The sequence below is a fragment of the Bos grunniens genome, chromosome 7 (genome assembly GCF_055505025.1).
Source record: "Bos grunniens cultivar Pamir isolate PY7600 chromosome 7, Bosgru_T2T1.0, whole genome shotgun sequence".
In the NCBI taxonomy this organism is placed as follows: domain Eukaryota; kingdom Metazoa; phylum Chordata; class Mammalia; order Artiodactyla; family Bovidae; genus Bos; species Bos grunniens.
Genome location: NC_141171.1, coordinates 96,095,747 through 96,109,577, shown reverse-complemented (window position 1 = coordinate 96,109,577; position 13,831 = coordinate 96,095,747). Strand labels below are relative to the sequence as shown.

At 42.5% G+C, this 13,831-nt stretch overlaps 1 protein-coding gene across 30 annotated transcripts in view; it reads right to left on the bottom strand.

The window, feature by feature from the left end:
• The window catches only part of CAST (calpastatin), a 770,242-nt gene that overhangs the window by 61,960 nt on the left and 694,451 nt on the right, over positions 1 to 13,831 (bottom strand). The window contains exon 1 of one of the 30 annotated variants that reach the window (XM_086413226.1): positions 6,724 to 6,832. The exons of the other annotated variants lie outside the window; for them this stretch is intronic. Coding sequence (XP_086269352.1) covers positions 6,724 to 6,777 — 54 coding nt within the window. The 5' untranslated portion in view covers positions 6,778 to 6,832. Of the gene's footprint in view, positions 1 to 6,723; positions 6,833 to 13,831 lie in introns of those variants that run through there. 30 annotated transcript variants of the gene reach the window in all.

Genomic DNA, 13,831 nt, shown 5'->3' with positions numbered 1-13,831 from the left:
AGCAGTTTCACTTTCACTATCTATATATTAATGACTGTCCTTCCACAGGTGCAATTGGTTGTGCAAATTTATATTCAAACTCAAGCTCCTCTTAGCTATATCCCACTCCTTCGATGATTTCCCTCAGCCATCTAAAACCACCCAAGACCAAACACTCCACACAAAAGTGCTTTTTAAGCTGCAGATCTGCGGGTGAAGTCACTTATTCTAAACATCCAAATTTATTAAAACATTCTTGCAATTCCATAGCCTTGGGTTTTCTAGTCTGCCTTACTGCTTTATTAAGCAATAGCTGGAAGGGATCCTTAAATCCAAGAAAGGAGAAGACCTTCAAAGGCTCACCAAGAACAGTAAAATCTCCGTGGAATGCCTATAAATAAGCATGGAGCAGACTGTAATGGGAACTGAACTGCAGCCTTGGCTGCACCTGTTTTCAGCATAGATTCCTCCCTTAAAGTTTTATCCCACCCCTAGGGCATTAAATATTTTGAAACTAAAAGAGGAAAACCAATTCATGGGGGCTGGAAATGAAAATAACCCCACCCTGTTAAGGAGTGGTTCAACTCTGGCTAACTGTGGTGTGTTTAATTTTTATTCTATTTGTAAGACAAGAAACATTTACTGTTACCTCTACTGAAGGATTATATACACTTTCATTTTAAATATTCTATGTGGTTTGAACTGCTGATCATAGGTGTGGATAACTTAAAATTCAAAAATTTTGAAGCGTTAATCCATAATTCTTTGAAGAACCTTAGAAAAAAACTTTTAATATGGAGGTTTTAAACAGATGAGGAAAATGGTATCTCATAAAGATGAAGTAACCTGTCGAAGTTTTCCACAGTTCACTGGCTCCATAAACATTTATTCAGAACATAGTTTGTGTTAAATAAATGTTAAATGATGGGAAACTGTCAGACATGTCCCTGACCTTGTGAAAGTTACAGCCTGGTCAGAGATGATACTAATAGAACAAAGACTTCAATCCCACTTCTGGGTATGCATCTGGATTAAATTATAATTCAAAATGAAACATGAGCCCCTGTGTTCACAGCAGCACCATTTACAACCGGCAGACATGGAAACAATGTATATACCCCACATCTTCTCCATACATTCTTTTGTCGATGGACATTTAGGTTGTTTCCATGTATATGTATATATACATATATAGAGAGAATGGAATATGACTTGGCCATAAAAAAGAATGAAATAATGACATTTACAGCAACATGGATGAACCCAGAGACTACTATGCTAAGTGAAGTAAGTCAGCAACAGAAAGACAAACGCTGTATGATACCACTTACATGTGGAATCTAAAATGTGGCACAAATGAATGCCTCTATGAAACGGAAACAGACTCACGTAGAGAACACTCTTGTGGTCACCCAGGAGGAGAGGGGTGGGATCATCTGATGCAAACTATTATATATAGAATGGATAAACAACAAGGTCCTTCCCTGGTGGCCCAGACGGTGAAGAATCTGCCTTCGATGCAGGAGACCCAGGTTAGATCCTTGGGTTGGGAAGATCCCCTGGAGAAGGAAATGGCAACTCACTCCAATATTCTTGCCTGGAGAATTCCACAGAGTGGCCTTACAGGCTACAGTACTTGGGTTTGCATAGAGTCGGACACAACAGAGCGACTAACACTTTTCTGTATAGCACAGGTAACTATATTCAACATCTTGTTATAAACCATAATGAAAAAGAATATGTATTGTTGGTGCTGTTCAGTTGCTCTTTCGTGTCTGATTCTTTGTGACCCCAAGAACTACAGCAAGCCAGGCTTCCCTGTCCTTCACTATCTCCCAGAGCTTGCTCAAACCCATATACAATGAGTCAGTGATGCCATCCAACCATCTCATCCTCTGCCATCTCCTTCTCCTCCTGCCCTCCATCTTTCCCAGCATCAGGGTCTTTTCCAACGAGTCAGCTCTTTGAATCAGGTGGCCAAAGGATTGGAACTTCAGTTTCAACATCAGTCCTTCCAATGAATATTCAGGATTGATTTCCTTTAGGATTGACTGGTTGGATTTCCTGGCAGTCCAAGGGACTCTCAAGGGTCTTCTCCAACATCACAGTTCAAAAGCATCAATTCTTCGGCACTCAGCTTTCTTTCTGGTCCAACTCTCACATCCATACACGACTACTGGAAAAACCAAAGCTTTGACTATACGGACCTTTGTCGGCAAAGTGATGTCTCTGCAAGGAGATCCAACCAGCCCATTCTAAAGGAGATCAGTCCTGGGTGTTCTTTGGAAGGAATGATGCTAAAGCTGAAACTCCAGTACTTTGGCCACCTCATGTGAAGAGTTGACTCATTGGAAAAGACTCTGATGCTGGGAGGGATTGGGGGCAGGAGGAGAAGGGGACGACAGAGGATGAGATAGCTGGATGGCATCACTGACTTGATGGACCTGAATTTGGGTGAACTCCGGGAGTTGGTGATGGACAGGAAGGCCTGACGAGCTGCAATTCATGGGGTTGCAAAGAGTCGGACACGACTGAGCGACTGAACTGAACTAGGTTTGTCGTATGTATACGTATGTATAACTGAATAAACTTGCTGTACAGCAGAAATTAACACATTGTAAATCAACTATACTTCAATAAAATAAATCAAAAAAAGAATAATCACTTTAGTAACTACTTGTGGTAAGTGCTATAAAGGAAAATCACAGGGTCCAATGAGAACACAGACTAAGGCAACCAGATCTAGCTGAGGAGACAGTTAGGACAGGTGAGGCTGAGGATGTAACAATTGACATGCAGACTGAAGGATAAGCGGGCATCGCCCAGAGGTGGGAGGGCCCCTCTGAGCTGTCTGATTTCTAAACCACTGCCTCTGCTGCAGGATCTACCACCTAGTGGCTCCTGACATCGGGGGACATCCAGATTTAAAGCCATGCTAGTGCTCAAATACCAAAATCTCTCTATGGGAGCAGGACTGTATATCAGACTAAAGTGCAGCCATAACCGTGCTCTCCCTCCTAAATGACCCAGGCAAGTCTCTTGACATACATACAGAGTTTATTATGTATAATCTTAAATTAACGTATAAATCGCAGTAACAGCAGAGAAAAAGTAATTATTTTCCAACTACCCACTCAACAACTGTTTAAAAAGCAACGAGCCTGGGGCCGAGGATACACAATGAATAAGTCTCCATCACAGCTTTGAAAAAGTTCATAATAAACAGACAATAAGCAGTCTGTGCAACAGACATCAAGCAGGTTTAGTTACAGCTTAAATGCTCTCACAGGTATGGAGAAAATCCTATGGGACTGGACAAATGTTTTAGTTCTATGTCAGCTGCAGGCCCACCTGAAATAATCTTACTGGGTTATCAAATACCATTAAAATGAGCAATTATTGATAAAAAAAAGTGCAGCCATAAAAAATTAATGTTTACTCCTGCACTTACCCAGGTTGGCTTCTTATGTTCTGGCATTATTCAACAAAACCTCTTTAGATTTGTTCAACTGCTACAGTAAGAATTTTGGAAGTTTACTGCTGGAAATGATGAGAGATATGAAGGGGAGATGGTATGCTTTTCAGATCCTTCAGAAATAGAAACTGATTTTCTTGTTCACATATATTTGGCAAAGGTCTCCCCGACTACAGCCGTTTAGCTCTCTCACCCATTTTGGCCACATGAGGCTCCCCACGTGTCACTCTCAAGCCTCCCTCTAAAGTAGATGCAGGGGCCATGACATCTGTAAACCACTGTATCACACAGAAAGCCTTTCTCTTGCCTTTAAAGACCCCCAGTCTCCAATCCCAACCATCTCCCAGCACAGAACATCTCCTCCAGGCAGCCAGCCCCTCCCTTTCTCAGAGCACACCTCACTCATCTCTCCCTTTACATTTTTTTTTTTTTTCACAAAAGTGCAACTGGTTGGGATGCTTCTCTTCCTCAAATATCCAAATCCTAAATGCCTTTCTTTCAAGTACATCTCACTAGCATCAGCCCTGACATTGCAAACCACTGCAATCCAAAGTGGGCATCCATACATCTTCTTTAATCCCCACTTGCTTTCTCAAAGTACCTTACTGCTGCTGTTGTTGAGTAGCTAAGTTGTGTCTGAATCTTTGTGACCCCAAGGACTGTAGCATGTCAGGCTTCCCTGTCTTTCATTATCTCCTGGAGCTTGCTCAAACTCATGTCCACTGAGTCAGTGATGCCATCCAACCATCTTATCCTCTATCATCCCCTTCCCCTCCTGCCCTCAATCTTTCCCAGCATCAGGGTCTTTTCCAATGAATCGACTGTTTGCACCAACTGGCCAAAGTATTGGAGCTTCAGCACCAGTCTTTCCAATGACTATTTAGGATTGATTTCCTTTGGAATTGACTGGTTTGATCTCCCTGCAGTCCAAGGGACTCTCAAGAGTCCTCTCCAGCACCACAATTCGAGAGCTCAGCACCAATTCTTTGATGCTCAGCCTTCTCTCTGGTCCAACTCGCACATTCGTACATGACTTCTTGAAAAACCATAGCTTTGACTATGTGGACTTTTGTTGGCAAAATCATTCGTCATAGTTTTTCTCCCAAGGAGCATCTTCTAATTTCATGGCTGCAGTCACCATCCACAATGATTTTGGAGCCCAAGAAAATAGAATCTGTCACTGTTTCCACTTTTTCCCCTTCTATTTCCCATGAAGTGATGGGACCATATGCCATGATCTTAGTTTTTTGAATGTTCGGGTTCAAGCCAACTTTTTCACTCTCCTCTTTCATCTTTATCAAGAGGCTCTTTAGTTCCTCTTTACTTTCTACCATAAGGGTGGTATCATCTGCATATCTGAGGTTGATACCCATGGCAGATTCATTTTGATATATGGCAACACCAATACAATATTGTAAAGTTAAATAAAATAAAATTAAAACAAACAAACAAACAAAAAAGATACTTCTGGCAATCTTGATTCCAGCTTGCGATTCATTCAGCCTGGCATTTCACATAATGTACTCTGCATATGTTAAATGAGAAGGGCGACAATCTACATACAGCCTTGACATATTGTTTTTCCAGTTTTGAACCAGTCAGTTGTTCCATGTCCAGTTCTAATTGTTGCTTCTTGACCCACTTACAGGTTTCTCAGGAGAGAGGAAAGGAGGTCTGGTACTCCCATCTCTTCCACAGTTTTCCACAGTTTGTTGTCATCTACACAGTCAAAGCCTTTAGCATAGTCATTGAACTAGAGTAGATAATTTTCTGGAACCCCTTTCCTTCTCCATGATCCAATAAATGCTGGTTCCTCTGCCTTTTCTAAACTCAGCTTGTACATTTGGAGTTTCTCTGTTCACATTCTGCTGAAGCCTAACTTGAATGATTTTGAGCATTACCTTACTAGCGTGCGAAATGAGCCCAATTACAGTAGTTTGAACATTGTTTGGCATTGCCTTTCCTTGAGATTGAAATGAAAACTGACCTTTCCCAATCCTGTGGCCACTGCTGGGTTTTCCAAATTTGCTAACATATCGAGTGCAACACTTTAACAGCATCATCTTTTTGGATTTTAAATAGCTCAGCTGGAATCCCATCAGCTCCACTAGCTTTGTTTGTACATAGTTCCTTATATAGACAGATAATGACATAATTGCATCTCAAGGTGTCTCCTCCACCACCCTGGGGTCCGTTTAAAAGATCAGCGCTGGGTATATTCATCTACTGACCCTACTCTTACTCAAGGCAGGTCTCTGTCAAAGGCTTTCCCTAGATTCTGCAGGGTGCCTCGTGAGGCTGCAGGAGAAGAGAAGCAAGACGCGGGATCAAGCCCACCATCCTGCGATGCTAGGTGTGAGTGGCCTCATGGGTCCCAGCTGAGAGAGCAAGGGCTTCTTCAGAAGGGGTGGTGTCCTAGATGGTTGACTCACCCACTCCTCTGCCATGAAGTGCGGCTGATGAAAATGTCAATCCCTTGGCCCTCTACTTCTCCATCTCCCATGGCACAGTCTTTTCACTTGGGTGGGCTCCTATCACCTTCTTTCCAGACACTGTCAGAGGGTTCACGGGGATCCTCAGTCTCTCCCCTCCACTCTCTCCGCCTCCCTGTGATCGCCCTCCCTGCCCCCAGCTCAGTTCAGAGAGTACACCCAGAGGATGCCAGCAGATGAGTCAAAGGCCGCGCCTCACCCTAGACCTGGCTTCCTCTCCCCACCCCTCGCTGGCAGCATGTCCAGTCACCCTTCCCACCCCAGCTGCCTTTGTTTGTGGAGGTGATGAAGATCGTTGGCCCAAGTCCACGCCAGCCTTCCCCACCTGACAGTCCATCCGCAGTTTCACTCTGAATCACTGATCATCCTCTTCCCCCAGGGTTACTGTGACCTGGAGAGCTACAGGGCCAATGCCCAGCCCTCCAACCTGTTTCCATCTGGAAGCCTCTTCCACTTGGCTCCATTCTGCTCTGCATTCTTTAGTATGTAGTCACCAACCCTCTGCCTCCTCTCTCATATTCCTGCGTCCTTGGAGATGTAGGAATCCCCATGACTTTATCGTTTCCTCTGTGAACAGTTCTTGACATTTTAACAGCAGCCTTGCTTTATTACCAAACATTATTTTTACCTTAAAGGGAGGAAATCGAGAGAGAGGCAGGTTCAAATGCCTGCTCCAGCACTTAATTATTCTCTCAGAAGCCGTCACCCTAATCTGCAAAAGGAAAGTAATACTACCTGCCTCTGGAGTCGCCCAATGATATAATGGGGGAAACTCGCCTCTTCTGAATCAGCTGGAGTCGGCACAGGGCTGCCTCCAGTGCTCGGCACCATCCCATCCTTCTGCTTTGGTTTCCTGCTCACACTCCTGGTCTCATCAGGCAGCTCCCACACCTGGATTATATCGAGTCCTTTCTATAGCTTTCATGCCTTGTTCTCTCCCACCCCCAACCCCACCCCAACCTCCAGCTCCCAGTCTTTCTATCACTGCCTGATTTATCTGAAATAAATGCACACCAGCTTCCCACTCTGATGAAACACTACACTCTTGGGGGTTTCCAACCATCCTAGATGAGGTCCAATATCTTCCACCTGGACTTTAGAGTCTTCGTATTCAACCTCATCTGTTGATTCCATTGCACCTCTTGCTATGTCCTGTACCATATCTCCCCACCACTCTCCCCCACCCCAGGATGCTGTCCTTCCTGTTTTAGGAGAACTTCATCAGACAACATCACTCACTGGCTAAGAGAGCGAGAGCTGACTCTGGACTCGAGACTGGTAGAATTTCAGCCAACACTGAATTCATATGCAAGTTCAAGCAGGTTCCTTAACCTCTCTGTGCCTCAGTGTCCTCATCTGTAAAATGAGAAGAGTAACAATTCTTCCCTTCCAGCATTGTTTTAAGACTTAGCTAATGTACACGAACCCATTATAACAATGCATGCTGCTGCTGCTGCTAAGTCGCTTTAGTTGTGTCCATAGACGGCAAGTCATGTCCATAGTCGTGTCTGTGCGACCCCATAGACGGCAGTCCACTAGGCTCCTCTGTCCCTGAGATTTTCCAGGCAAGAGTACTGGAGTGGGTTGCCATTGCCTTCTCCGAATAACAATGCATGGGAAGTGGCAAATGCTGGACAAAGGCTAGTCAGTGTTAGCATCACCACCACGCTCCCATCTACCATTGAGCCTTGCATCTTGCCATCCCCATGGCAAGGAAGCCTTTCTCTGCTCAGATTCCTCCTACCCTTGAAGACTTAGCTCAAAATGCAACACCTGTATCTGCTTCAGCTCATCCTATCTACTCAACTCCCTTATATGTTTGTACTTCTTACTTGAATACTTAATCCTATATGCTGTTGAGGGTTACTGAGTCTCTTCTATGTCTCAGTCATGTCTTATCAACAAAGCTGTAAACTGACCAAGAGACAGATCACTTCCACTCCCCAGGATGCCTATCACAGTGTTTAGTAGCAGAGAGGAGCTCAAAATCCACTGTTGATTCCAATCTTTGTTTCCATTTGCTAATTATCAGTTTCATTTAAACAAAGAATGAAGTATGGTTCTAATACCTTGCTTTTTCAAAAAAAGAAAGCTAAAATCAAGAAAATAATTAATAAATCAGAAGAAAGGTTCAATCTGATTGCTTCTTATGGCCAGGAGTCCATGAGCAAGTCAATTAAACCCGAAGAGCGTCTAGTTTCCCACATGGGAATACCATGTGCCCCACAGGGTTACGGTGAGAGAGTCTGATACCAAATACTAGGGCAATGTGAGCAAAGCGCAAAACAAATATTAAAAAAAATAAAACTAAGAAGTTCTGACAAATCAGTAACTAGGTCTGCTAGACGCACAAGAGAGAAATGTATAATTTGTTTCTGAACCATAATGAGATTCTTATTTTAATGACTCATCTCAAAAAAAGTTAAAGAAAAAATCATAGATTTTCTTTCAAAACTTCTTTTTTTACAGTTTCTGTCAGAGACCCAAACCTGAACTCCGTGAGGCCAGGGACCATGCCTGTCTCAGCAGCTGCACATACCCAATGTCGTACACAGTGACAGTGAAGTCGCTCAGTCGTGTCGAACTCTCTGCGACCCCATGGACTGTAGCCTACCAGGCTCCTCCATCCATGGGATTTTCCAGGCAACAGTACTGGAGTGGGGTGCCATTGCCTTCTCCAGGGGATCTTCCCAACCCAGGGATCGAACCCGGGTCTCCCGCACTGCAGGCAGACGCTTTACCCTCTGAGCCACCAGGGAATGTCGCACACAATAGGTACCTAGTAAGTATTTGTTAAATAAATTAATGTATGAATTTGTACATGAATAAACATGAGTATTATGTGATGGCTCAAATCAACATTATATTAGTTTTATTCAATCACCAGAAATTTTGTTTAAAGCACAGGTCAGAAAACAAGTTAGGAAAACAAACATCTAGTCTTCTATACCCTTACTGGCATTACCCGGCAGTTGTAAAACTTCAAAAAAGTACTCAGAGGCACACAACAAAACCCTTAGCTGCTTCCTGTGAGACACCTGGAACAAACAATAGATGGCCCATGAGGGGCTTTCTAAAGAAAGCACTGCTGTTCTTCACAGACACCGCTCACGGACCCAGTGAGAACACGTTTATGGGGATGGACTATTCACTTTAGGAAATGAATATTCAGATGTTTAACTGTCTATTGTTCACCCTGCAATCACACCATGACATACCATCCTGTCTCACAATGCTTTTAATTATTTACCATAATAATGATGCTTCTCAAGAGAACCACAGTTCAGTTACCTAAAAAAGTATGATATTTAATCCTAACAAAAAATATGACTCCCATGAAATGGGTCATTTATGAATGAAGCTGAGCCATCTCTTTCAGGGAGAACATGGCTTGGTGCCAGCAGACCTAGTTAGGCACCAACTTCCACCTCCGCACATGTGCAATATGAGACCAGGTCAACTGTGAGAGGATCCTAAGTACAGCACCAAGTTATAAGAGATCAGAAGAGGGAGACTGTATTTCTGAGATGCAGCTTTGAAGATGGCTAGGGAAAACTTCACAGAGGAGATGGGAACAATTTACTTAGCATTCATGGCAGTTGGGATCGGGAGGTAGGTAAGGACTATAGAACCTTCCGTGAGCCAGGATCTATGGCACATGCTTTAGGCATCTGATTTCAGTGTATCTTTATAAAATCCTAGGACCCAATCATTATTACCTGCATTTTACAAAGGAGAATACTGAGGCTCAGAGAAGTTAGGTAACTTATCTAAGACCTCACAGTTGAGAAGCTCGGATCTGAACACAGACACTGACAATAAGGTCCATAAGTTTTATGCTATAACAAGTTGACTCCCCTACTTTCAAAAAGTAAAACGAAATATTTGTTTTACAAAACAATGAGATGGAGCCAGGGACAGGGTAGTCATTCCAGATGAGCAAAACAGCTTGAGCAAGACTCAGAGGCGGGGAAGTACCAGAGATCATCAGTCCAGAGTCTGACCGGCTGGATAAAGTAGAACATGGCCAAATGAGGCGACCTGAACACTGCCTGGAGGAAACAGAAAGTGGTTCTATCCAGGCTGAGGATGCTATACACTTATGAAAAACATTAAAAGGGACTGCACAGCCTTAAGATAAAAATAGAAAGCCTGAGCTCTACTTGCTCTGGGAAGTGGAGAGCACATGCATCTTTGGCCTCTGATGCAACCCTGTGGGCAGACCTCAAAATAAACATCCACACATTGCCTGGCAACTGGGACAGTAGCCACAGCTGATCTGTGATCGAAATCCAAGCCCGAGAGACCTTAGAACATTTGGCCACACCCTGTGAGTGCCTGATTATGAGCTGTGACACAGGAGCACCCCAAACGCTTAGGAAAAAAGCCACAAAAGGTGGAAGTTATGTACCCTAAGACAACTGCTTCATTCTCATTGCTTTGTGAGCCCCACTTTTCCAGTGTTCCCCTTCCCTCCCCCACCGGGGCTGATTATTTTGTAGGCAAGGAAGAGAGCAAGCCACGCGGCCTGGATTCGTCATCAAAGAGGAGAAATGCAGCTTTTTTTTCAAGTTGTGTTCATGCCTTTGGGAGCCTGGTTACTTTACTTGATGCATGAATAATTCCAACTCTGTCTGACTTTGGCTGCCCCAAACAAGCCAGAGAAGTTAGACCTGGAAAAGACAGCCTGCTCTCCTCTTGTGGTCCCTCCCCTAGAAAAGGTTTGCTTGGCTAGGACATTCTTAAGCTTGTGAGTCATGCAATTTAAGCACATTAGAAGTGACATAATGAACAATGAGGAAGACAGCCCATGATAAGTTCTTTGAACTTAAGTCTTAACCTCTCTAGAACACAGTTTCCTCATCTGTAAACTGTCAGGCTTGAGAACTCTGGAGTTCTGCAACTCTAATATGATATGCTATAAATATGTAAAGCTTATTAAATAATGTAACCAGTGATAGATGTTCAAAGGGGAAACATAGGAGTTTAGCTTCTGGAGTCCCATAGACCTGGGGAATCACACTATCTGTGTAACTTCAGGCAAGTTGCTTAAAGTTTCATGTCTGACTGTTTGTGACTATAGTCTGCCAGGGTCCTCTCTCCATGGGATTCCCCAGGCCAGAATACTGGAGTGGGTTGCCAGTCCCTTCTCCAGAGGATCTTCCCCACCCAGGGATCCAACCCAGGTCTCCTGCGTTGCAGGCAGATTCTTCACCATCTGAGCTACAGGGAAGTACTAAGCTTTCTAAGATCGCGCTTTTTTATTTGTTAAATGGTATAAAGGTGACGTCTACCTCATAAGATGGTAGTGAGGGATTAATGAGGGTGTGTTCATAAGGCCGGGCACATCAGAAGTTAGTAAACAAAAGTGATTTGTATCATTTTACAAACATCAATTGCCTGGGCTTCCCTCCTAGCTCAGTTCGTAAAGAATCCGCCTGTAATTCGGGAGACCTGGGTTCGATCCCTGGGTTGGGAAGATCCCCTGGAGAAGGGAAAGGCTCTCCACTCCAGTATTCTGGCCTGGAGATTCAGGCCATGGGGTCACAAAGAGTCAGACATGACTGAGTGACATTCACTTTCAAAAGTTCTCCTCAGTCTCAGAATGGTGAAGCACTTCAGAGGTGATCACTGCTTTGAGAAGTCTCATATTGTTTATCCTACAGAGAAAGGGCAATATTATTCTACATGACAAAATTTTGTTTGGGTTGAAATGCATCACTTATTTATCCTAAAAGATTATGAACTCATCTGAAGCATATATGGCTACTGGTGATATGATTATTGTACAAGAATAAAAAATTCTGAGCTCTGGTGAACAGTCGCCTGAAAGCCTTTCAGCTTGGTTTTCGTAGTGCTTTCAAATTCATTCCTTAGGCACAAACCTAACAAAGAGTGAAAGAAAAGAGAACTTTTTATGGACTGCTGTGTAAAAGAAAAGAGAACTTTTTATGGACTGCTGTGTAATAAAACCAACGGCCCATCTCAATCTCCACAGGGATGATAGGCTCAAAGTGCCTCTTACCGAAACTGAGAAGGTACCTATAAGGAAACACAGAGATGCGGCCAGTTGCTTGGTGCCTGAGAGATGAGTCTGTCACATGGCCATTCTTGTAGCTGGCTTCTCCGTGAAGCGTGTTCTTAATAAGAAGACTTAACTGACAGGAATTAGTACAAAGTTCCCTTCTCCAAGCTGATTTCCAAATAATGAAAATGAAAATGCAGGGTGAAATAAAGCATTGTTCTAGAAAGCACGTAAGAAAAACAAATTCACGAATGTACACTAACAGCAAGCTTCATCTTTGAAAATATTAAAGAGGTAAGTTATTTAGTCAGGAGAGCAGCTGTGGAGCCTGACCACTTGAGTTTGAATTCCAGCTCTGCTACCAGCTGTATGACCTTGCGCAAATTCCCTAACTGCTTTGTGCCTCAGTTACAGTGGGAATTATCAATACCTTCCACATTTCATCCCACTTTCCCCTAAAATTAAAAACAAAATTCGATAGAATAGGAGAATTGATTTTTAAATAGGTTTCATTTTAAATATGTAAAACATTTGTAAAAATATGAACAGTGCTGCTTATCCTTAAGTTTAACAAAAGTTCTGCGTTCCGACACCAGAAGGATGTTTTTCACTATGAATTTTACCTGTTTTTTTCCCTTAAATTTCCCTATATTCGGATGTGCAATTTATTCCTTCTTTACTGCCCACTAAGACATCTGAAGAAACTCTGTCAACAAAACTCTTCTTTGCTAATTCCAATCAGTGTACAATATACTCTTTCACAGAAGCAGGAAATTTAATCAATCAGAATTTCCACAGCATTAAGATGTTGAGCATAATATTGAGGCCATAATATCAGTTTCTAGTGGTTTTCTGAATTTAGATACAAATTCCTCTCTCAGTTATTTAAACTGCCTGAATATAAACTACTGAGTCTAGGATTTTAGAAGACTGGTCTACTGAAAAAGGCATTGGAATCAAATAGAACCTTGCTATCCATGTGACCCAGGGTAAATTATTTAATCTAAGCCTTAGTCTTCTCATTTTAAAACCTGTCCTAATACCCATTTACCTAGTTGCAAAATATGCAACTCTTAAGAGGATTAAATGAAATCCATAAATCACTTAGCACAGTAGCTGTTTAACAAATTAATAAACAGTTGGGTTTTCTTCTTTTCATTTATTTTCCATTTATCTAGATCCTGGAGAGTTTCTCCAAACTACATACATACTGCTGGACCTAACCCCTCTCCCACAGCATTCCAGAATTATCTACAGATTATCAGAATGTCCTTTGTTAATCATTTGTTTCCTACTGGTTGTCTCTCCATTTTAAATAGTAACCCAGTCTTCAGTTCATTGGTCAGTAGAAGAATGTGGAGAAGTTATACACACAGAGAAAAGTTATGGTTTATCACTGGTTCAACTGGAAATCAACTGGGGTATCTTGCCAAGATTTTAATTGCAAATATGCAGATCAATGTTCATCACATTCAGTCTTTGGAAACTCAAGTAGAGGTGTAAGAATATGCTTGTCAGAGGACTATAGAGAATGAGACAGTTCTAATTTGCCAGGCTAGGAATCCTACCACAAGAACACTATTTGAGAATAATTCAGCACCCATTACTGTAATAATTTAAAAAAATTCTTGAAACCAAGGAAGAACTCAAACTCAACAGCCAAAAGAGGGGAGCCCTTCCCTTACGATCTCTAAATATTCAACAAGGGGGTACACTGTTTCTTAATAATGTGTGGATACTTTATGGCTAAAATTTCTAACAATAATTAGCTAATGAACCAATTGAGTTAAAACTCAAGTTACAGTAGGACATCACATAGAAGATGATATAATTTTATAATATTGCTAGGGAAAAATGATC